The 25,859-nt window shown below is 39.2% G+C and overlaps 1 protein-coding gene across 3 annotated transcripts in view; it reads left to right on the top strand.

Moving 5' to 3' along the window:
- Positions 1-25,859, top strand: part of TRPM2 (transient receptor potential cation channel subfamily M member 2) — a 168,724-nt gene that overhangs the window by 76,983 nt on the left and 65,882 nt on the right. For all 3 annotated transcript variants that reach the window (XM_075180247.1, XM_075180246.1, XM_075180248.1), the window contains exon 18: positions 11,329-11,461. In XM_075180247.1, the coding sequence (XP_075036348.1) occupies positions 11,329-11,461 (133 nt within the window). The remainder of the gene's footprint in view (positions 1-11,328; positions 11,462-25,859) is intronic.

The following is a 25,859-nucleotide window of genomic DNA, read 5'->3' as shown; positions in this document are numbered from 1 at the left end:
CTCACTGTCTCTAAATTGCCTAGTGAAAGCGCCTGTCCTGTGTCTGTGTCTCAGTCTGTGACTTTATGCTTCCATGTGATAACAAATCTTCTTTGTGATTTCTTATATGTTTTCGGTTTACAGCAGATGGTATATATAACCTTTTTAACCTTCCATTTCATCCAATTTGAGGGACACTGCTACAATGTGGTACATAGGCTTGCCCCCTTCTATATCCTTCTACCAACATACTATTATTGTTAAAACAAGTCCCATGGAGTGTGGTGCTTTTACACTATGCTGCCAAGGGCAACAATAAAATGCATTCTATTTATTTATTTTCTATTTTTAAACAACTTTTGTGTTTGCAGTACTGTAGCACACTGAGATTAGGAGCAGAGTGACATTTGCTGAATTAGGCACCTCAGCTGCTGCTTCCACCATACCCTTTGTGAGACTTTATATAAAGTATTGCCTATATAAAGTATATATACTTTATATACTTTATATAGGCGAAAGACACAAGGGTGCCGGTGCCTCCAGCTACCCCTCTTAGCTAAATATTATCAAGCTGTACTCTTCAATAGGGTCATGGAATGGGCCAGAGAAGTGTTCTCTAAACAGTGGGTTTATATTGAGGGACAGGCGATCGGTACTTCCACCACCATACTCCCCCGGTTGTCCAAATTTCCACACTTCTCCCACCCCACTATTGGACCCATGGTTCAATGCTGGACTAGATTACGCACGTAAAAAAAATGATTTCTTCTCCCCTGTCTCCCCTCACCCCCATGACTACTAACCTGGACTGACATTAGGGGCTTTCAAGGCATGGTTCCACCTGTAAGGCAATCAGGAGTGATCAGCTGGTTGCCAACGGACTTGTATGCACCTACTCTTATCCACAGGAAAAATTGGACCTGCCTGCATTAGAGTTCTGGCTGTATTTGCAGGCCAGACATTATTTATAGACAAAAGCTGTTATGGAGGAATTGGGTAGGAACTTATGCTGGCTTTGAGGAGTTGTGCTGCATCTCCACAACACCAAAACACACTATTTCATCTCTAACCCAACCTGCCTGGCTATGCTAGTGCATGGGATAGAGAACTTATTATCCTACCTTAGACCAATTCTGGGCTAGAACATTTCAATACTCCCTGGCAAACTCTACCAGCCTTTCGGTGGTGGAGATGTGGTACAAAGTTATTTCCTGTTGGTACATGTGTCCCTCTCAATTGAGTAAGACGCACCCAGGTGTCTCAGGGGCATGCTGGGGATGTGGCTCAGGGACAGGACCAACCCCCCTTCATATTTGGTGGTCATGTCCTTTCATAGTTATGTACTGGCGGAAGGTAGAAACAGTTGTAGAGGAAATCATGGGTTGCCCAGTCCCAGAAGGCCCTGACTTCTGGCTGCTTAGCTCCCTAGATGTTCCCATTTCTCAATATAAAAAATCTCTACTCTGACATTTGAGCAGCACAGCCATAGCGGTTATTCCAGTCCATTAGCGATCCCCTACCCCTCCCGGCATGCGAGAATGGTTCCTGAGGATTGAACTTTATAGGCTCATTGATGACATTGCCCCTCTGGTCAAAAGAAAGTTACTGAATACACGGCAATGTGGCTTCACACACTCAAATTTAAGGAAACTCTATCCTACTGCTCCCTTATAGACTGTGATAAGCCTCCTATCTCTAGTGGTCCTTTTGGATGGGCGCACTAGATGACGGGTTTGCGAGGAGTTCCCCTTTTGCCCACACTCTTCTTCCCACCCTTTCCCTCCCACTCTCTGCACCCTATTTCCTACTTTTTCTCTTGTCTTATGTGTTATTTTTGTCTTTACAATTTGCAATATTTATTAACAGAAAAAAAAGCAGTCCATGCTACATACAGGATAAACTTTGTTAATAAATGTATAGCAGTGATATGAATCAGAACTGACAAATTGTATCAAATTACTTCTTTCTAATAATGCATTGTTAAGTCCATAACGAGCAGTGAGATAGCTAGAAATACCAACCTTGCAGTCTGTGTCTATATTCAATATAATTGAGAAGAATTGTCCCAGCATAAGTCTATCTTATGTGCTATCGCTATTCTCACATGGTGTGATTGTCCAGCTTACACAGTGGTGGAAACATGCAGAAAAAAGCGGTGTTATAATGTTTTTAATAAATACAATATAGATAGTCATAAGGCACTTACATCTAAATATGGACCTGTGTTTGTTGCTTTTAGATCCTAGTGCTTGATTCCCTGTGGCATCTGTGTCTTGCAATGCTATCAATGATAGTATTTATTTTGATTTTGTGTAGCCAGTTTCACCCTCCAGGAATAGATTGTCACATAATGAAAATATTTAATGGTATTAAAACATAACAAACACTTAAATGAAATAGAGTATAATCGGCATATACCACGATCTGGGGGGCTGCATGATACTGCTGCTTTCTGTAGATCATTCGTTGTGGTTTGCAGCTTTGTTTGAATGAAAAAAAATCTGTGCTTTAAAAGACAATTTGTCTTCTGATGGTAAGTATAGTAAGTATGTTGAATTTGCTTAGTTCAACGTCTTTCATTCCTCAAATGGAACTTTCTTAAGAGTAGAGTACAAGGGACTTGTCCAAACTTGAGTTCAGTTTTAAATGTGTTGTTGTGAATCTTAATCATCTGTCACGGGTCAGTTAATTAGCAGTGGTTAAATGTTAAAAATCCCATGTATGTTTGTCTCCGCCGTTAATTTGGTCGTGTAGCTTTTAGTCTGTCTGCACATTATTTTTCAGAAAGTGCATTATGTTAATGTCTATCAATGTTACAGTTGCATATTCCATATAATCACATTATAGTGTACAGACTTTGTATAATAATTTATATTAACATAGAAGGAATGAATATGAATATAGAATAAGGACAATCAAAATTGAATTAAAGTAAAATCAATTAAAAAAACAAATTTAAAAAGAAAATTCAAAAAAAGCAGCAGCAACATCACATTTGTTCAGAATACCTTTCTAAACAGCACTATATATACACAAGCAGAACGCTTTATCAATGAATTCAGCAAAAATATTAATTTATTCTACCTGAGCTAGTCACCATCCTAGGGAGAGTATACTGTGGCCACTACCCTAGCTATCCTAATCGCTCTCTAAGTGTCATGTAGTTATGTAACTGAACAGTCACATTGTCTCAAAGAGCTTTTTATGTCTCAACATGTGTTAGTGCAGTCCTTATAGTGCATCATAGATATACCTATCATATATTCTAGAGATTATTTATCCCATCACTCGACATCACTCCAGCATCTATTTTACTTTGAGTGTCTACATCTACATATGTTTAATATATACTGACCCCCCTCCCTCCCCTCCACTCTTTGTCTCCTTCTACAGGTGGCACATGGGACGCGCACTACGTGACAGGTGCTGTCCCATGTGAGAAGAGGAACATACACACAGCGCGGTGTGGCTGGAACAAGGTAATGCTGGCGGGGGTGGGAAGGTGGCATGTTAGTGTATAGTGTGTGTATTAGGTTATTGTGTGTGTGTCAGGTTATTGTGTGTGTATCAGTACATTGTGTGAACCAGTATATATAGTGTGTGTTTGAGGGGGCCAGTGTATCTATTGTGTGTGTGAGGAGACCATTGTACATATTGTGTTTGAGAAGGGGCCAGTGTATATATTGTGTGTGAGAGGGGGCCAGTGTATATTTATTTTGTGTATGTGTGTGTGTGAGAGGGGTCCAGGTTATATATTGTGTGTGAGAGTGGGCCAGTATCTTAATATAATGTGTGAGGGAAGGGGGATCTTAATTTAATGGTGGAGTGCAGGTTGGGGGTTAATTATGGGTGCCATTTTATTTGTCGATGGTGGGGAAATTTATTAGTGGGGCCTATGAAGTTAAGATGGGGTTTTATTTAATGCTGGGTGGTTTGAGAGCTATTAATTGAATATGGGGCTGTCTGGTAAAAGTTAGGTCTATTTTTTAAATGTGATTATGAATTATTTAATGCCTGGGATGGTTGTGGGAAATGTTTATATTTATTAAACTTAAATGCTATTTAATTTATTGCTGAGGCGGTTTGGAGGGAGGGAAATTGGTTTGTTTATTAAATGGGAATAGTATTTAATGTTGAGGGGAAATAGGTCTATTTATTAAATGTGTATGTTATTAATTTAATGTCAGGGCTAGTTGGAGGGAAGTAAATGTATTTATCAAATGTGAATACTGTTATTTTAAGTTTGGGCTGGAGGGAGGCTTTATGAAAAATGGGTGTTATACTGATTTAACACAGAGGCTGGTTGGAGTTTTCTACATTTCATGTACCCATATTTTTTCCAAATAGGGCCTCCATCATTTGAGGATCCAGACAAGCAGCAACTGATCTAAAGGCACCAGCAGCCACAAGTGGTGAAAGTAACAAGAACAGGTAGGAGAGAGGAGGACAGTCTGCCAACTGTCCTGAATCTGTTGGAGCAGTTCAGAATTTGGGTGACTATCTCGCTTAGCCAGGATTTGGTCTGAGTGCAAAGACAATTGAGAGGTATGTTCCGCTTCACACTGTACTGCACGTGAAGGAATGGCTGCATGCACCTAACTATAAAGCACATAGTATTGCCTGTGTATTTGTATAAAATGATAACCATGTTACATCATAGGGGTCCCCTCCTGTCTAAGGTACCCGGGGCCCCCCCAGAGCCTTGATCTAGCTCTGGGCCAGGGTGTCAGATTGACACCTAGTGCTCTGCTCCTCCTACCAGTAGCACGCTTATATTTGTTTTAGGTTAACCCTAAAACAAATAATAACCTAACCCTATTAATATATAGTCCAATGCAAAAACAAGCCCTTTTGCTGGCAAAAAATATCAGGTTTTTAAAGCAAAAGTGCTTTTTGCATTTTGATAAATTAGTCCCTGTGTTCAGTACTGTAATAGAACATAATATAATCTATTGCTATAATATGATTTATACCCCATTATAATCGGGTATGTAAAAAAAAACAAAGTGCTGTAGGGAGAAATAACATATAAAATAAAATGCAATATAAACAATTTAAACAAAATGTTATGGTGGATATGAGGGTGGTATCAAAGGTCTAGGTAAATTAAGGAGAGTGCCTAGTGAGTATTTGTAAAACAGGGCAGCATCCAATGCCTGGTTCGTATTCCCGGCATAGGAGCCAATCTGTAATGTAGCGAAATAAGACAACGTTACAAAAGCATATAATGTGCCTCCATTGTGGTTTCCCCAAGAATCAGTCTATTACTAGCTATTTGTTATTTTTGGATTGGCACGAAAAATGTGAGAATAATGTGGTGCAAGTATGTAGGTAAAATTTAATGAGACAGATCGGAAGCATCTGGATGGGGTAGGACAGCTTAGGGAAAACTGACCCTTTTAATGGCAGCATTGCGGCCCAGTAAGGACAAAGAAAGATTGTGCCAGTTAGTCAGAAGTGAAGTCAGTTTCTTGATAATGGGCGGGTAGTTAGTCATAGAGGTTGCGCAGTTTGGCCAGAATGTAAATACCCAGATATGGGGAAACAAGGTATTAATATCGCCTCAACCTGTCTGCATCTTGTTTCTCACAAACTGCGGACTATAAAAACATATACTTTATCTAGCCCTCTGCTTCCCCATATTTCTCAGTCATATTTAGACTTGTATATTCTATTTTGAAAATGGCTAAAATGTCTGCCAGCATGTATTGTTATCTTGCAGACAAGTCCATTGTTTCAGTCTAGGCAAAAGGATTATTGTCCACCAGTCCTGTATGAATGTACATCACACCAGGGGGTATCTTGTCTTTGTTTAGCGGTGAGCTCTATGTTTAACTACAGAGGACTGCATTGTGTATTTAAATGTAAATGTGTCTGGATTGGGATCTCTCCTGTTTAAACAAACTCTACTGTATAGCCACAGAGCAATGCATGTCCCTAATTAAATCAGGAGTGACTCATCTGCTATTCCATTTGTCTGTATGTTGACCTGTGAAAAGGTAAAGACAGAATAGGACCAATCAGGCAGGTCCTGGAAATGCTGATGAGATCATTTTTGGGCTTAACTGAGAGCTCTAGAGAACAGCAAACTGGCATTCACTACCAAGTGATAGCTAAAGTCAGGCTGGCGTCCCTGGAGTACTGCCGTTGCCCTGATGGACCTCTCCAGGTCTTGGGGAGCTGTGTGTCTGCCAAAAGTGGAGTGACAGTGACTCAAGGCCACTACCTTTGCTGGTAGCTTTAAAGGAGAGAGGTGGATAAGCTTGGATTGATAGACAGCAGTCCCTGAGAGTGACATGGATACTGGTGAGGTGTCTTATTATACACTGTATGTTGGCTGTGCCAGACTGTAGTGTTATTGGTTGCAAGTTATTATCTAAATATGTGTATTGCTGTTTTGTGCTACCATTTGGTTAAATAAATTTATTTTTATTATTTTGATATTTGCCTGGTTGATTTTGAACCTTGGGTAGGTACCGTGTAGGCAAGCTGTGCGGCGCAGAAGGTTATGTTAAACCCGATATCCTCACACCAGATATTTTAGTTTAGTTAAAGATAATGTGATCTTTGGGTCTTGGACAATAGCAGTGGCTCCTGATAGGGGCATCATCGCAGACTTGCTTAAGTTAATTCTATAACCGGCAAAAGAACTAAACCTATGTGTGCTGCTCAGAATAGCAGGAATAGACCTGTGGAGGTTAGAAACAATGAGCAGCATATAATCTGAGAAGAGCGTCAGTTTATTGGCTCACCTCCCCAGACGAATGCCAAAGTAATTTGGGATGGTTCTTAATGCTACCGCCATTGGTTCCAGAGCAAGCGCAAACAGCAGTGGTAAAAGTGGGCAGCCCTGCCTTGTGCCCCTCTCCACCACAAATGGAGGAGAGATGAATCCATTTTCCCAATACTTGAGTGGTGGGAGTCTGGTAGAGGTTTTCAATATCAATATATTTGTTTGCAGTCATATTAACACTAGTGCTGCCAGCCCATTTATTTGTTTATTTTACTGTTTACTGCAGGTGGACTTGCGCACATTGCCGCTTTAATGCTGGCAGTGTGACTGTTGGCATTGTCACTGTTGGCAATCAAACGGTCTGTATTTTATCCATTACGGTATTTTGTCCATCTACGTATTTAGACTGTCAAGATTTTTTCCATGTTGGTATTTACAAATATGCTACCTGAAAAAACATATTTAACTTATTTGCAAAATAGAAAACTAATTTGCACCCCTTGCATTGCAACATGGTTTTGTCCAGGAGAATACTTACTCATTTTTTTTTACTTAACTTTCCTTAATTAATCAGACACACTGTTTGCCATCATGAACTCTTGATGTAAGCAGTAGGAGTAAGAAGTTTTTGATGGATGTGATGATTTGTCCAAAAAAGGGAAAAAGGCTAACATTCCATACGCCACCCTCAGTAGCAAGAAAAGGCTCAGACCATGCCCACTTTTTCAAGTAGGGGATCTGCTACTGCTGGTAATCATACTAGAATGCCCATTGCCAGAATGCCCAATATGGTCATGCATCTTCCCTAACCTCCCATGCACCACCTTCTCACTCACAGTGTAGGTCTATCACCTTTAAAACCGAAACATCAGTGCTTGAAAAGAACACTGCAGCTGAACTTGGGCACTCACAAAAACCTGAGGAGAGTCTAATGAATCCATGAGTGCTATACGTGTGTCTGACGTTGTGGATTCTGGCTCTGTAATTATAAAGCAGTCTCCTTCTCAAATTTCTCAACCATTTGGTAATGTGAGGAATAGTATCATCATCATCATCACCATTTATTTATATAGCGCCACTAATTCCGCACACTCACAGTAATGATGATGATTTTCAAATAGAAAGAATGCTACTTTTGGAACCTGAAAATGTGCAAGAAGATGAGGGGAATAATTGTGGATTTAAAAATGAAAGTGTTGTACTTGAACTACATTATAACGAGATGGATGACGATATTGTTGATGTAATGCAGCTACTAGTAGTACTACCTCATGCCCATGATCAGCACATTGTCATGCCAGGGCATAAGAACAAAAAAGCACCTCTTGTGTTTGGAAATATTTTTATCCTAATCCAGACAACATTTGTCAGGGCATCTGTAGCCTTTGTGATGCTACAATAAGTAGAGGTAGGGACATGGATCATCTAGGCACCTCCTCCCTGTTACATCATTTGCAGCTAGTTCATTCAAGTAGTTTTTAAAAAGGTGGAAAATTGTGTATAGTATCAGGCAGCCTGTCATCAGCTAACAGCTAAATGGATAGACACCTCATGCATTTTTCAAGGTTAACACCTTTATTATGAACTTCCTCATAATTTGTAGTCCAGCATCCAACTGTCCAACTCCATTTGACTCCTCTAATGCAATCCATGATTCCCAAGAAACATCTTTGCATGCTACAGCTGAAGTTGCTGCGGTGATACATCTATACAGAAGGGGACTAAGAAGAGTAAGCATAGTTTTAACAATGGTCATGCAATTGACAGCCAGCAACTTGCTGCACAAAGGATCACGAAAGCCATGACAACTATATTAACATTGGATGTGCGTCCAATTCCTGCCATCAGTGCATCAGGTTTTAGCCGATTACTTGAGGTCATGTGTCCATGCTACCAAATTTCATGATGATTCCAGTTCTCCCAAACAGCAATTCCTCAGCTGTACCAGGAGTTTAAACAATAAGTAATTCAGTCGCTGCAAAATGCCATTGTACTGACTATACGCTTAACTATGGATGCGTAAGTGGTCAAACACAAAAGACTACATGAAAGTAGTGGCTTACTGGGAAGGTGTATCGCCATCAGTAGCAGCAAAACCAGTAGCTTCTTCATCATTCTCCTCATCCTTTTCAGCATAGCAGTGCAAGTACACAATTTATTGTCATTCACCAGACAAGCAAATCTTTGTATCACTGGTTTCACAAAGAAACATACCAGGGTCTGATTCATCAAGGCACTGTTCTGTGCGCAACCAGCATTCAGTATTGTACGCATGTATTTAGACTTCAGCAAGGCACGGATCCCAAGAAACGTTTGCTTTTGATATCATGGGCAGGTCTGCTGTGCTCTAGTACACTGGATGCAACAGGATGTGTCCAGTACCTGTGTAGATAATAAATTCGCAAAAGAACGCACAGAACAATAAAAATAAATCTTACATTATTGTTACCTGATAATAATAAAGGTATTCATGTTAAAACACTAAAAAAAATAAAAAATGGGATTTTTGATATTTGTTCCCAAATGAAACACTTTTATTAGAATGTTGTTAATGTCTACTGACCATAAAATACATTTTTACAGTTGCTAAAACACTTGTTATAGCTTGAATACGAGACTGTCATCAATACTGTTTGGAACTTAGACAAGCCCTTTAGCTGGAGGAAGAGATAAGGCAGAAAAACAAGTAACTTTGCCATGTGTAGGACTTATTTCAGACGTGGCTACATGTGCTCGAGCTTGGCAAGCCTCTATTGTATATTGACTATGACAAAATGCCCCTCTCCCCAGTTCAGTCCCCAAAATCGTAGGCTGTAGTAAGTGTCCTTTGCGCTTGCAAGGGCATGGAAAGAAGTGCATTCACAGACGTTTCTGGGCATGCGCAGAGTGATTTTGTGTACAATACGCTCAAAATCGGCAGATATGTGCTTTGATGAATCAGGCCCACCAGTGTCCAACTGTTTAGAAAACTCAGGAATGTCATAGCAAAATGGCTCATCCCATTATTACTCTCCTCAGAATTCCTCATTGGCGATAATGGAGCGATGATTGTGTGTGCATTACTACTGGGTGATTTTCAACATGTATCATGCTTTGCACATACAATAAACTTGGTGGTGCAGAATTTCAGATCAGTGCAGGAGATGATGTCTGTGGCCCATAAAATTTCTGACCATTTTTGGCATACAAAGACTGCATGTAGAACATTACAGCAGCTTCCAAAAAAATAACCTGCCATGCCACCAACTAAAGCTTGAGGTAGTAATGAGGTGGAATCCCACACTTTATGCACATTATTGTGCCACTCTGTTTCATAGGGATTGTATCTTTTATTAAACTGCCTTGCATTTTTGCCGCTGCACTGTCACTAATTTTAGGCTGCCAGCCCGTAGCACCCTTTGGCTAAAGTTGATGAAAATGTTGACAATTTTGAAAAGATTATTATGAAATAGACTGCAAATGACTGTAAATTAATGGTAATACTATAAATAATTAAATAAATAAGTAAAGCTCAAAATCAAAGTTTTTAAGTAAATGCAGATCCAAAACCAAAACACGGGGGTCTGTGCACATCTCTAACATATATATATATATATGTGTGTGTGTGTGTGTATATATATATATATATATATATATATATATATATATATATATTATATGTGTGTGACAATGAGGGTTATTTGCCACACATCTTCTGCACTGGGACAGGAGAGATTGGCTGTCCTGTGCACCAAACTGGCATTCCAGACCAATGTAGTGTTAATCTGGATATAGTAATCCCTGCTCTAGGATAGAGTTTGTCCTTGGAAAATGAAGAGTCTCTTCACTGAGAATCATGGTCAGAGCCTTGAAAGTTTACGTTGATAGAACTTCATTCTCTGTGTAGCACTGATAGTTTTCTAGTTCTTTAAAATGCCCTGTAAAGAGGCTTGCCAGTGGCAAAAAAAAGAACATTACCAGAAGGATTAGACCTGTAATTCCACAGTACTATATCACCACTGGAAAGACAGTTCCAGAAAATATCAGAGACCACTCTACCAAATCATTGAACAATTTTGGGGAATAGTGGCATGGAGCTTCAACCGAGCAGTTGTATTGGGTGGCCACCTGGTCCTCTTTCCATATATTCACAATTTTTTTTGGATATAATGCTTTGCACATAGCTATGTTTGATTGTTTTATCCCCTAGGGGCAGTTTTCGGACGTCCCCAAGCTAGAACTGTCCCCTAAACATGGGTGAAGAAGATTTTTATATTTAAATTAAATCCATCTCTCTGATTCTACATGCTCATCCCTTTTTGTATATTCTGGTTGTTATGGTCGAGTGTTGTGTTCCTTTTGTGGAATAGTTATACCAGGCTGGTTGATCCTTTCTATCCAATCCTATGGGACTTTGTTAATAAAATGAATGATTATTCATTGGTAAAGGGGTGTATAAGGGAAGGAGCTACAGATTCAAACAGATTTGATCAAGATTGAATTATGTGCTTACTTCAGCACAAGCCCTCTTTACCCCAAGATAGCAGCTTTTCCCAAATGGAATAAGAGAAATGGAATTATCGTAAGTATACAAATCCTGTCATTGTCAATCTAATTTTCTAATCTTTGTTTTACAGGTTAATTCCAGCAACATTTTATCCAGGAAGAATAATTTTGTCACTAGATTTTGTAATTTTTTGCTTACGCCTCATGCATATTTTCACTATCAGTAAAACTCTTGGACCTAAAATAATAATTGTTAAAAGGATGGTAAGTAGTATATATATATCTCTATTAACACTTTTCTTAGTAAATAGTTTTCAGTATCCGACTACTCTAGTATATCACATATAGTTTTGGTTTGTGTGTCTATACCTTGGTTGTCATTTCCAATGGCTGTGTGAAGCACAAAAAAATGCCTTCTTTTTCATGATTGTGTCTGCTTTTTTACACTAGGGGCTAGATTTACTAAGCTGCGGGTTTGAAAAAGTGGGGATGTTGCCTATAGCAACCAATCAGATTCTAGCTGTCATTTTGTAGAAGGTACTAAATAAATGAAAGCTAGAATCTGATTGGTTGCTATAGGCAACATCCCCACTTTTTTAAACCCGCAGCTTAGTAAATCTAGCCCTTAGTCTTCGGTATGTGCACACTTATAGGGCCAGAGTCATTAAGGCACGCAAACTGAGCGCATCGTGCCGTTGTTCTCAACGGAACGTAAATCGGCACTGTATACTCCGGATCTCAAGATACGTGTGGTGATGACTATGGGTGTAGGTTCACTCTGCTGTACTAGACCAGACACTGCAGGATGCGTACAATACGTATGCGGAATATGAAATTTCAAAAGGAACAGGAAAAAAAAATTAATCAATTAATGTTACCTGTCAATAATATAGTCATTAATGATTATAAATGGAAATTGTATAAAAAAAATTATATATATTTTTTTTCCATTGAAAATATTAGGGTTAGGCTGTCCTTAATGTCTACTGTACATAAAATAATTTTTTGCAGTTATTCCTGATTGCAGACACATTTTATAGCATGCATACGATACTGACTCAGGACTTAGACTAGCCCTTTAGCTGGTTCAAGAGATGCGGCAGAAAGTTTCACACACACAGAGCTTCATTCCGACGTGGCTGCATTCGCTTGAGTTTGGCACGCCCACATTGTCCATCGAGTATGGGTACACGCCCATTCCCCGCCCCATTCATTCCCCCAAAATCGTGGACCGTCATAACTGTTATTTGCTTTGGCATACGCAGCAGACTTGCTTTTGTTGACGGCTGAGTGTCCTCGTTCTGGATATGCGCAGAAGGGAATTTCGTACAATACACACAAAAAAGAGAGATAAGTTCCTTAATTACTCAGACCCATATTATGCAAAAATGTGTAAATATTTTCCAGCATTCGTGCATTACTTGTCAGTCTCATCATGGACTATTTGGCCTTTGGTAAACTCCATCATTAAGTTAACCATTTTACTATTGAACAACTCTGTGAAGAAAAGGAATTTATCATACCTTGTTGTGATGAAACAAAGGATTTCACCTTAACCAGCCTGCACCTTGTTTCTAAAAAATGTGGGCTATAACATGTACTTTTCTATTATTATTATTATAATTATTATTATTATTATTTTTTTTATTAATTTTTATTTATAGGGCACTCATTATTCTGCAGCACAGTACAGAGGGCAAGCAGCAAGAAAGTACATGGAATAACAGTACAATACAGTAAACAAATACACTACAACTCACAGTTAGGTAATTATAACAGGAGGAAAAATGACCCTGCTAACTAGAGATTACAATCCAAAGGGAAAGGGGCAGACAAACAATTGACACATGAGGTAAGCCAATGTAAGAGGATCTGAGGACAAGAAGCAAGAGATGGAGGATGAAAGAGGATAAGGTGTACTATAAGGTGAAATAATTAAGTTGAGGACTGACAGGCTTTTCTAAATAGGTGGGTTTTCAATGACCGTTTGAAGGTACACAGGCTAGGGGATAGTCTGATAGAACTAGGGAGATCATTCAAGTGCTGGGGGGCAGTATGTTAGAAATGTTGAATAATGGAGTTAGATGTGGTTTCCAGAGGGGAGGAAAGGTGATGTTCACTGACCAGCCAGAGAGGGTGGTAGGGAGTATGTATGGAGATGAGGTTGGAGAAGTGGATTGGAGATGGTCTTGTATGTGAGGGTGAGCAGTTTAAAGAGGATTCTGTAGGGGAAGTAGAACCAGTGAAATGCTTGGCAGAGAGGGGAGGCAGATGTGGAATGGTGAGAGAGGAAGATAAGTCTAGTTGCAGCATTATGTATAGATCGAAGAAGAGCAAGATGAGAGAGGGGGAGACCAGTGAGGAGAAGGTTACAGTAGTCGAGAAGATAATAAAGTCAGTAAGTGTATAAGAGTTTTGGTTGTGTCCTGGGAGAGGAAGGGTCTTATATGGATGATGTTGCTGGAATTGACAGGATTAGGCAAGAAAATGAATGTGACAGGTGCAGGAGAGGGAGGAGTTAAGAATGCCACCTAGTCAGCGGAGTTTGGGAACAGAGGAGATGAGAGGAGGGTTGGGTGGTACTGGTGTCAGAAAATCATTGGGAGGAGGAGATTTCATGTCTAAGGGCCTCAATTCTGGAATTAAAAAACTAGGCAAAGTCAGTGGCAGTAAGGGAGGATGGGAATGGAGGAATGGGGCAAAGTAGTGTGCTTAAAGTGGCAAAAAGGTGGCAGGGATTGGATGATTGTGAAGTGATGAGAACCTTGAAGAAGGATTTTTTAGCAAGGGAGAATATTGAACTGTAGGATGAGAGGATGAACTTGAAATGAAGGAAGTCCTTGCCATTTAGGAGAGGCCCTTGTTAAAGCCAGTGAGAAAAACAGGAATATCAAAGCAAAAAGGAATACAGAAGGAAAAAAATGGACTTAAGTGTATGCTTGCACATCCAAGAAGTCTGACAGGTAAAATGGGGGAGTTACAACTAGTAGCAATGTGTGAGCAATATGATATAGGAATCACTGAGACTTGGTGGATGATACACATGACTGGGCAGTCAACTTGGAGGACAATACTCTCTTCAGGAGAGATAGGGTAAATAAAAGGGGAGGAGGAGTATGTCTTTATATTAAGCCAGTGTTAAAGCCAAGTATACACGTGTCAGGCGCCATTCCCACACTTCCCTTGGGTGCAGGTTATGTCTGCCTGTCTCCTTGGGCCGCTTGCCTCCAGTTGCTCAGCAATTAAGATGCTCTTACTGGTTTTCAGCCCGTGCATGTGCAGAGCACTCGCGTCCCATTGCGAGGCAATGGCTCGTCCTCCCAACTCTTCAATGGCGGCCAGCTGTGCCCTGACCACAAATTCTCCCCCTGCCAAATCAGGGCTGATCTTCGTGTATTTAAAAAAGGTCTTTGGCCCCTCTAGGGTGCCAGACTATTAGTTCACTAGCCAGCTCCAGCATTTCCTGTATATCCTGATTCCTGCACCTTCATTTGGCTTTTGACCCAGCTTGTTCCTTTGACTTTTTTCCTGGATTGTGATTTTATACCTTATTGCTCACTCTGGTTATCGACTCCTGTCCTACTCTGACTATCTTGCGGGTCTCCCCTGCATACGTTGCTGTCTGGCTGGTTCTGTCCCGGATTTGTTCGACTGCGCCTGTAAACTCCTGTCACTATGCTGGTGACTCTATTGGAGACACACAATCTGGTCACCCACTTGCAGTGAAGCCCAAACTCCCTTACGGGGGTCCCTGGTGAATACCGGGGGTGCGCTAAACTTCGCGCCTCCCTGTTCAGTTGCACAAATACCAACAGGAAGTGTTTTACGAAAATATTGGGGATAATATAGGGGCACTGTGGGTGGAAATATCCAGTGGATGAAGAAGTTCAGAGTAGTTGCTGATAGGGACATGTTATAAACCGCCAGACATTAGTATGGTCGAGGAAACCCAACTTCTAAGCAAATTGAAAATGCTACACAACTAGGTCAAGTTATATGATGGATTTTAATTATCCAGATATTGATTGGAGTACTGAGACTTGTGGTTCCAGGGGCCACAGGTTTCTGAGCACATTAAAAGATCATTACTTGTCCGAAATAGTAGACTAACCAACTAGAAACCAAAATATATTCGACCTAGTAATATTAATTAATGTAGATATAATATTAAATATTCAAGTAAGGGAGCACTTGAGAAACAGTGATCATAATATGGTCTTATTGAGTATCCAGAAGCAATAGTATAAAGGATCAACTAGGACTTTAAATTTTGGAAAGGCACATTTTAATATGCTAAAGGAGTCTATAAAGTGCATAGACTGGAACACAGTTTTTGAAGGAAAAAATACAGAAGAAAAGTGGGGTGTTTTTAATATATTATTGGAAAATAAATGTTTAAGTTCTTTCCTATGGGAAACAAATGTAAAAGAATTAAGTCGAAACAAATGTGGCTAAATAAAAGGTAAGGGAAGAAATGGAAAGGAAGAAATGTGCATTTAAATTGTTTAAATATGAAGGGGCTGAAGTCCTTCCGTACCTTCAAGGGATGTAATAACTCATGAAAAAGGGAAATTAGATTGGCTAAATTAGAAAATGAAAAACAAGTTGCAAAAGAAAGTAAGACTAACCCTAAAAAGTTTTTTAATTATATAAATGGCAAAAGGTTTAAAAAAAAACAATATAGGCCCCCTAAGAATTGAGATGGGTGGATTGATTAATGATACTAAGGAAAAAGCAGAGGCATTGAACACTTTCTATTCTTCAGTATTTATTTGAGAGGAACAAATGGTAGGAATAATACATAAAAATGGAAATGCAACCCTACTATTATTTAATACTTGGCTGACAAAGATGTCCATGAATAAATAGGTTCCCCCAAAAGGGGTTATCGCCAACGATAACCCTATTAGTATTTTGCGGAGCAAAACCAAGCCATTTTGCTGGCAAAAACATCAGGTTTTTTTTAAAGCAAAATGGCTTTTTGCACTTTGATAAATCAGCCCCTGGGTTCAGTACTGTAATAGAACATTATTATATAATCTATTGCTAAACCCACCTCCCACCTTCACGAACGAACAGGCAAAAGCATGTAAACATGCTAAACCCGTTGTACAGCACCGTGCGACAGCTGTATAGACTATCACTGGTGAAATGGAGCCGCAGCAGCTCCTCCCAGGCGTAGCCAGACAGTGGAAATCGTCTCTACCGCCCTGCGGCTGAACAGTGAGTCCCAATAACACTGGGCGTTCAGCTATTTATATATAAAAATATAGGATATATATTCTTTATTTAAATATACTCTATTTTTTACTTCTATTGTATTTTACAGTTACTGGGTACTATATAAACTGAAAGTTAGCTAGATGGCATAGGATTGGTTTTATCAGTTGAAGCAGCAAAAATGTTTATTTTATTAATCATCACTAAAGTATGTACAGAAGCCTGCCTCTAAGTTTTAATCAGATTTCATATATATATATATATATATATATATATATATATATATATATATATAAAATCTAATTCAAGCTTTAATATAAGGGGCAGGCTTCAGTAATTACTTTAATTACTGATTAATAAAATAGAGGATCCTATAACATATTTGCTGCATTGAATATATTGCATATATGTATGTAATATAATCAATAACTGGTGTCAAAGTATCAATGTTTTTGATTGTTGTTTTTTTATTGATTATATTTTAAACGTGTGTTATCATTGCTAGTGTTAATGTGCGTTATCAAAATTATTTTTAATGTGGGGTATCAATTGTATTTGTAATGTGCGTTATCAATGCTATTTTGATGTGCGTTATCATTGCTCGTTTTAAAGTGCAGTATTAATGCTAGTTTTAATGTGTGGTATCAATGCTTGTTGTAATGTGCGGAATCAGTGCTAGTTTTAAAATGCATAGCGGGGAAGTTTTCCCCAAATAACACACACTGTGACATAACCTTTTACCAAACCCAATAACGACACGGACACTGAATTAAAGTTGGAATGAATGACAGTATTTATTAATCTTTAAACTAAGAGGACTGTAAGGCGGACGAGAGCAGGGCAGTCAGGAACGCAAAACCAATAAAGGTGGAAAGGTCAGACCATAGTACCACCAACCCAGGATCATACATTATCTATTGGCCGGTGCTAAAATCAAGTCCAACGGCAAGACTACGCCCCCTATTATAACCGCCAGTATAAACCATACAATACCGGCCCAATGGTCCTACTTACAGGCGGACCAACCATAGTATGACACCATAACCACAGAGGGGTAGTGACCTATGACAAGATCAACCGAGCACCATATGCACAGTTACCGACTGCACTGCTCTCCTACTCTGTAACCAACTAATAACAAAGACTTGCCCATAAAAGCTTGAAGGGAGAAATCCGGAAGCAGGAAGAACATTATCCTGTCTGCACTGACTTTTAATGTGCGGTATCAGTGCTAGTTGTAATGTGCGGTATCAATGGTATTTTGAAAAACAATTTTACTAGACTAAAAAGTGTATGTTGAAGGCATATTGTGTAACTTTTTTGGCTTCTTCTGAATTCAAACATGTGGAACCCCCCTTAAAAATCCTGCGTTTGCCCCTTCCTAGACACACTGGACTTTTCTCTGGGCCCCTGTGCAAATTGTTTGTGGGTGTACGTATGTAAGTAAATATATATATATTTATATATATATATGGGCTTGATCTTGATTCTGATTGTGTGTTTAAGTACAATGCAGTGTATTGTATTGTTGTCAAAGATTGCAAGTGTGAAGCTGTATAATGTTGTTTGCTCTTATTTCCATAACCTATTATTACAATCTGTTACTTGGAGCCATATTTTTATACTGGTCTACCCCTCACAACATTTTTTTGGGTGTTTACCAAATGATAGTTAATTCCAGATTAATAAATATGCAGGGCTCCAAATCAAAAACAAAAGTGAAAGGAGGTGCTCAGAAAGCTAGAGAAAAAAGAACAAAAGAGCTTGATTTGGCTGGAAAGACAAATTAAACTTTCTTTTACAGGGGTATGTTAGAAGTTATTTGTTGAAGAATACTGACTCAACTGGTATTGGATAGGTACCCACTGTTATTTTCGGTGTTTAAAACTGAAAGTGAAAATGCGTTTAAAACGTGTTTGTTGCTAGTATTTGCCATAGCATTTGGAGGGATTGCCTAATACATTTACCCACTGTAACAGAACAATAAAACACAATGTGTTCCTGGAACTCAACATTAGCAGTAAAAGCATACTTGCCAACTCTCCCGGAATGTCCGGGAGACTCTCACATTTCGCGTGAGTCTCCCGGACTCCCGAGAGAGTGTGGTAATCTCCCTGATCTGCCCACTTCACTGCCCACTTCCTAGTGAAGTGGGCAGAATTAGGTCCAAAACGCCGCAATTCACCGGGAATCGCGGCGTTTGGCCCCGCCCCCACTGTAAAATGACGCATCTTGCATCACTACGTCAAGGGGGCAGGGCCAAAATGACGTGTATTCTGGAGCCCCGCCCCCTGCACGCCCTCCTTCCCGGCAAGCTCCCAGATTATACTTGCCATAAGTTTGCAAGTATGAGTAAAAGTGTTATTGGTACGGTGACACTAGAAACAATAGTTTCTAATGTCAGACCCATTACATGCCTTTTACTAGCATTAAAAATTCGATTACAATGCATACCAAAAAATGCCAGTAGGTTTGAGGCCTAAGTGTGCATTCACTCAAACTTGTTTATCAAGCAGAAAATACAAGTAATTATCTACAATACATTACAAAATAGTTAAGTCAAGTTTTTTCAGCTATTTGCTCTTAAGTTTAGACGGCTATGTTTTAGCATACTTAGCGGAATGATTATGCTACAAGTATTGAAAATATTATACATTATGCAAAGTATTGATTAATAAAAGGTGGTGGTACTTGTAGGAGTGAATATACAGCACACAAGTTTGCATGAAAACGTTTTACGTTGTTACAGTGCATGGATTTTCTTGAGTGAGCATGTGTTCATTTTTCGAGTTTCAGATACATATTTATAAATTGATATACTTTGTTGATGTTACTTTTGTTTCTGCATGCTGAATATTTAAAGCTGCACTAACATCTAAAGTGGTAAATATTTCTTTCACAGCTTTAAAATGGCTGCAGTTGGGTGGGAAATACGGAGTGAGTGAGAGGGCCAGACTCTATCGATCAAAAGCCGCAATGTTCACTATTGCATTTATTATCATTGGTTCTCCCTCTCTTACTCACTTCAAAGCATCACACAGCCCAGTTTTCATCCAGAAAAAGCTCACTAGCTCTGAGAAATATATTCTGCACTAACCAGTCCCCAGGACTGTGTTGAAGGCGGTGGTCCTACAATGGTCTTTGTGGAAGTGCTGCTTTAAAGCTACATAACTTAAATATCTGGCGCTTCCTTGACACAAAGTTTATTTCAGGCAACCGATGTACCACATAAAAGCTATATCGAAGAGATTATTCCTGGCACAAGTGCTAATACAAACCCTCCAGCAGTGTTATATGAAAAGGAAAAGGATTTATGTCAGTGATTTGGAGGGTTTCCCTGAAAGCAGCTCTTAGCTGAGTTCTCAACTACAGCCACACAGTCATTCCCAGGAAGAACCTAGGAGCCCTCCTGAGATAGAGTGTTTCATAGTAAAAGAAAGCTATAACTTGGACGTGGTTGTAAAATCTACAAGTCTGTCATATGTGCTTTCTCCTGCAAGTTCTATTGCAGAAAAAATTGCATTTGTTGAGCAGCACCCTTATCAGCCAACTACCATGGATTGTGACAACATTCCATTTAAAGAGCCAGATTTCTATTATCGGAAACAACAAAATGCAGAACATGTTAGGTACTCTTGGTTAACATTTCGGGTACTGAATCGAAAAATTGAAGCATTTTTCGGAGGCATATGCTTTTTTCAGATGCCGTGTCACTGTTTGTTAGTGGCTGTACAAATTTCAGACACTGCCATCAAGCTGTAAATGAGCATGAATCCACAAAAGGTCATTGTGATGCTGCTAATGCATACCTTATTGTAAGGAAGAACAGGATCATTGACATTAATAAACAGGGATCAAACTTCAAGACGAAAGAAAGTGATACTTCAAAACATTGAATTCATGAAACGTCTATTTGATGTGGTAAAACTTCTTGGGAAACAAGACTTGCCATTTCGTGCCTATGGAACTAATGAATCACTCTACAATGTTTATAACAGTGAGATTAATCATGGTAATTATTTAGAAATTATTTTACTGTTATCCCATTATGATGTCCCATTAAAAAATCACCTTGAAAAATGTATTCAAGAGAGTGAAAAAAGAAAAACACGTTTGCAGGAAAGAGGAAAAGCAGGAGCAGTTGATTGTGGAAGTCTAGTGACATTTTTATCATACAAGACCGTAGTTAAAGTGATTATGGCAATTGATAATCGTATTAAGCAATTAATCGTTTCAGAAATTGGTGCAAAGAGATTTAGCATTCAAGTTGATTCCACACAAGATGCAGGAATTGCAGATCAAGCAACAGTTGTCATTAGATATGTGAAAAAAGATGCAATCCATGAACGACTCATTTCTGTTCTCCCGGTTACTGATGCATCAAGCCGAGGATTCAATGAACTATGATGGCTAATTTTGAAGTGCTTGGGCTTGACTACCATAAAATTGCTGGTGAGTCATTTCATGGTGCAGCAAACATGAGGAGTTCATATGTAGGCTTACGAGCACAAATTGCTAAAGTAGTGCCTGATTCCATTTATATTTGGTGCTATAGCCACATCCGCAATCTATGCATTTATGATTATTTTGAAGTCCTTGAAGCAAAAAATTTCTTTGGTCTGTCAAATCGAATGGCATCTTTTATTGGAGATTCCCACAAATGTATGAACATATGGGCCGAACAACTTCATAAAAGACAAGGACAATAAAAGCTTTTAAGATTGCAGAAAATTGGCGAGACAAGATGGTGGGCAAAGAAGAAGAAGGCCCCTAATTGGGTGTTTGGAGAGAGGCAGTCCCTGTATTTGGATGCTATTGAAGTTTTATTTTCAATCTCACAGTTGGGAAATTGTGATTCAAAGGCCACTTCTGAAACTACAACTTTATATGAAAAACTGTACGAGTTCAAGACCATTTTAACAGCAAATGTATTCCTTGCCATCTTTGATGTGATTGAACTAGTTTAAAAATACTTACAAACCAGTGATCTTCACTTTCTGGTGGAATGGAAAATTGTTGAGAATGCCATTGACCAGTTAAAGAAAATTGATTTTGATAATATTACAGAAAAGGTTACACATTTTGCATAAAAAATGAAAGACCTTAAAGCCAATTGTGAAATAATCTCTTACCTTGAGATTGAAACCGAGATCCCAATGAGAAGGTTTGACTGCAAATCATAAAAACAAGACTGTGAGTTACAATGGGACAAGACCTGCTTGAAGCATTTGTGATCATATCTTTAGAGCGTGTTGAAGCCAAATAATTGGATGAAGTAAACCAAATTGATTAATATTGTTTTACTGTGCGATTGCGATTAACACGCCACGTGTTATGATGCAATCGCATTGGCTTCATAACACACACATTTACATTCGCACTTACACTTGTAAATAATACACATTTATTAAGGTTCCAACCCACATTTATTTATTAGTAAAATGTATTAGATTGTTTATTTATGCATAGATAATTCTATAGTAAAGGTATTTATGGTTCAGGTGTTTTAAAAGGTAAAGAGTTTGGTCTCCTATTAAAGTTTATTTCACCAATATTAACTCGGTTTGGACAGAGTAGAGATCGCATCCAGTGACCGCAAGATTCAAGCAATATGAGATTAATACTCAAAAGTACTTTGTATGTGGGCCAGTTTGAACTGGTTATTTGAGGCAATGTGGCCGGCACCTGCTGATATCATCTTGCAGTGATTGCGCTCCTTACATGCCTGTTATGTTCTTAATGGGGTAAGAGTCCACATTCATAGGGATTGGAGAGAAATTTTAAAATTGGATATTGCAATGTTTTTATATTTTTCATATATTGGGAAAAAATAATGAATATTTGTTTACTTTTTAAGCAAATCGCATTGTTGTTGTTTTATTTGTTTTTAAACCCAATCTGTGGAGTGATAAGTGAAATGAAATACAGAAATGTTTTGGTTCATCTGTAAAAAGTGAATAACTCCTGTAAAGTCAGACTTCTCTAAGAGAGGAAAGAAAAGGAGATTGATATTACACTTGTGGATGAGAACATTTATGAGTTTGAAATTTAATTGGAATATATCTGCTGTGAAGTTTAAATCAGAAGAAAAATTGCAGTTGTTTAGGTTTAAGAGTTAGCACAATTTGCACTATGATCTTGTTTTGTTTGTTTTTTTATATGTTACCGTTATTAAGAATTAAGTACACATCATTTTAAAGAACAATATCTGTTTGCTTGTTTATATTGTAACTAGAGATGCTCGGGTTCGGTTCTATGAGAACCGAGCCCACCTGAATTTTGCGGATTCGAGTACCGAGCTAAGCCGGCCCAGTTCTTTTGCGCGCCCTGGGAAGTGAAAATGAGGCAAAACGTCATCGCTGCGTCGTCGTATCTCGTGAGTTTTGGATTCTATGAGTACCGCCCTCCACGGATATCCAGCGCCATTTCACAGAGAGACACAGAACGGTTAGAAGGGGTGTTGGCAGTCTCCAGTGCAGTTGGGCAGCGTCATTAATGAAAGAGATAGAGGAGGGGTGGCAGTGCTCTTGGCTGTCTTCAGTAACTTTGTGCCATAGCTCACCCAGAAACAGGAGAGGTGGCAGTTTTCAATGCTGAAAGCAAAATTGTAATACTGGGGCTGGTTGAATGTGTTTTTTTTAAAAGTCTCCAGTGACATTCTACTGTGCCATAGCTCACCCAGAAACAGGAGAGGTGGCAGTTTTCAATGCTGAAAGCAAAATTGTAATACTGGGGCTGGTTGGATGTGTTTTTTTAAAAGTCTCCAGTGACATTCTACTGTGCCATAGCTCATACAAAAACAGCATGGAGGGCAGCTTCCTTGACATTTTCCAGTCACATTGCTCTGTGCCATTGCTCATACAGAAACAGGAGTGGTAGCAGTGTTCTTGTCACTCTAAAGTGTTCAGTCACATTATTCTTGTCATTTTCCAGTTTCAGTACCACTGGTCACACAGAAACAGGGGTAGCAGTGTTCTTGACACTCTGCAGTCTTTAGTCCCTGTCACGATCTGCCTTCAGCTTATGCATTACATGCTGCTTTGCATGGCAGCTCCTGCCTTTTTGTCTTTATCATTGTATTTGTATTGGCAGTACCTCCATTTACCAGAGGTGCTGCTATTGTGCCTTATTGTGTGCATTAGGGGTTAACCTTCATGTTCCAATTATCCCATGCACCTGGGTGTGGTTTTCCCTTTATATACCCTGTCACTCCCAGCACACATGGCTGATTATTGTTGTCCTTTTCTGATGTCATATCCTGTGTTACCTGTGGATTCTTCCTCCTGCCTTGCTCCTCTGGTTTATGCTGCCTGGAATCTGTTCATACCCCTGCTTCCCTGCATTAGCTGTGTACCTGCTTGTTTCTGGACATTTATATTATTTCCTGCATCAGCCTGCACCTGGTAATTACCACTACTCCTGACTACCTGTTATTTATACTTGTCTGCAAATAAACACAGTGTTTTCACCATATTCGTGACTCCTAGCTGTACTTCTGTTTGTAACCGTGACAGTCCCATTGTTCTTGTTACTCTCTAATCTCAGTCATGATAATAATCCCTCTACATCATGTTCTAAAGCCCATGTTCAAGTGCACAGTGGTTTTAAGTCAGGGAAACAAAAATGTAAAAAAAAAAAAAGCTTGTTCCTTTTAAAGAAAAAAAACGCTTCTCTAATAAAGGTGAAAGTTTACTGTCAAAAAACATAAAATTGGCGACATGCCATTCTACCCAAAATATTACCAAGCATACCAGCATCAGCTAGCTCCCTTCTCTCAGCTAGTTCCTAGCACCTGCAATCTACATTGTCATCATCCTCACCCTCTTCAGTGTGTACAACATCCTCACACAATATTCATTCATCACCGCCGGAATCCACCATTACAGAAGTCTCTGTAATTTGATGTAATTGCTGGTAATGGCCTTCCCCGTGGAATTTGTAGTTCATTTTACGACAGAGCTGCCACGATTTTTGGGCAATTCTTTTACACCAGACCAAATGTCAAATTGTTTTGCTGACTAATCTACATCACCACTGGGTGTCTTGGGAAAGCTAAGATTTTTTCTAGCAGCAGTTGCCAAAGAAAGTGAGGGAGGATGAGTCGTCGTGTTATGTACCTCTTGAGCTGTCAGCTTGCTGACCAGGAGCTCATTGCATCTTTTGAGATCTGGGTCAGCTGGAAAGAAAGAGAACACATAGCTCTTAACCTAGGATCATGTACAGTTGCCAAAATGTAGTGATCTGATTTCATAACTCTCAGATCCTGGCGAAGCGAATAAAGTACTTCATCTACAAGTCGTACATAGTTAGCGGAATTGCTTAGTTTCGTCTCCACTTTAAATTTTTCTAGCTGCTTTTTCAAAAGTCTAATTAGAGGAATCAGCTGCAATCTCCTAGATGCTGTTGCAGAATATTGAAAATGACTCAAATTATTTCTGGACAGAGACAGCATCTCCTGCATGTCACTTTTATTTTTTAAAAAGCTCGGTACCACCAAGTTAATTGTGTAAGCAAAACAGGGAATGTGATGGAATTCTCCCAGCTGTAATGTCACATATTGGTGGTGTTATCACAAATGACATATTCTCAGGAGAGTCCAAGTGGAATAAGACATGTTGCAATGACATCCCTTAGTTTTTTGAACAGGTTGTCATCGGTATGCCTCTTAGTGTAGCCGGTGATACACAAATGTAGGATACCACTTTGTATTTGCAACAGGATGAGGGGATATTTGTGTAGCTGACAATGGTGCTAATGAGGATGTTGATGATGAGGATGATGTTGTTTTTGTAAGTCCTGCACCAGTGGAAGCAGTTCTTGCCAGTGATGAGAAGAAGGCCATTGTCATGCCTGGGCCTTATGTGTGCAATTATTTTTACCCAATCCTGACAACAGTTGTCTAGCCATTTGTAGCCTTTTTAAAGCCAGAACGACAACACCTTCCTCATCAATATCCTCACTAATGATCAGAGTTAGTCCTGCATCCAAGTTTCTATGGCTAGATGACTTCTTCCCTATCCAAGATTTCTTCTTAGGTGTTAGCCCGCTGCTGCTGCTGGTGCTAGATCTCCATCCCAGAAGTAGACCAAGAAGAAGACTGCTAGTAGTTTACAACAGTTGATTGTTAAACAATTCTTTGCAAGAGAAAGCAAGTATGAAAGCTGTCACCCAGTTGCAAAGTGGATCACAGACGCCATGGCAACTATGCTAGTATTAGATCTGCGTCCAACATCCACAATTAATGCAGCTGGTTTTAGACAGTTAATTGAGGTCCTTTGCCCCAGTTACCAAATTCCATCATGGCACCATTAGCAATTCCTCACCTCTACCAGAAGGTACCATAAAATGTATTTATTAGGCTACAAAATGTCATTCTACCCACTGTACACTTAAATACAGATATGTGGACAAGCGGAACTGTGCAAACTGACATTTGTTTAAA

This window comes from Mixophyes fleayi, chromosome 7, assembly GCF_038048845.1.
Source record: "Mixophyes fleayi isolate aMixFle1 chromosome 7, aMixFle1.hap1, whole genome shotgun sequence".
Classification (NCBI taxonomy): Eukaryota; Metazoa; Chordata; class Amphibia; order Anura; family Limnodynastidae; genus Mixophyes; species Mixophyes fleayi.
Note: the sequence above shows the minus strand (reverse complement) of the source record. Positions and strands in the feature narration are given on the sequence as shown.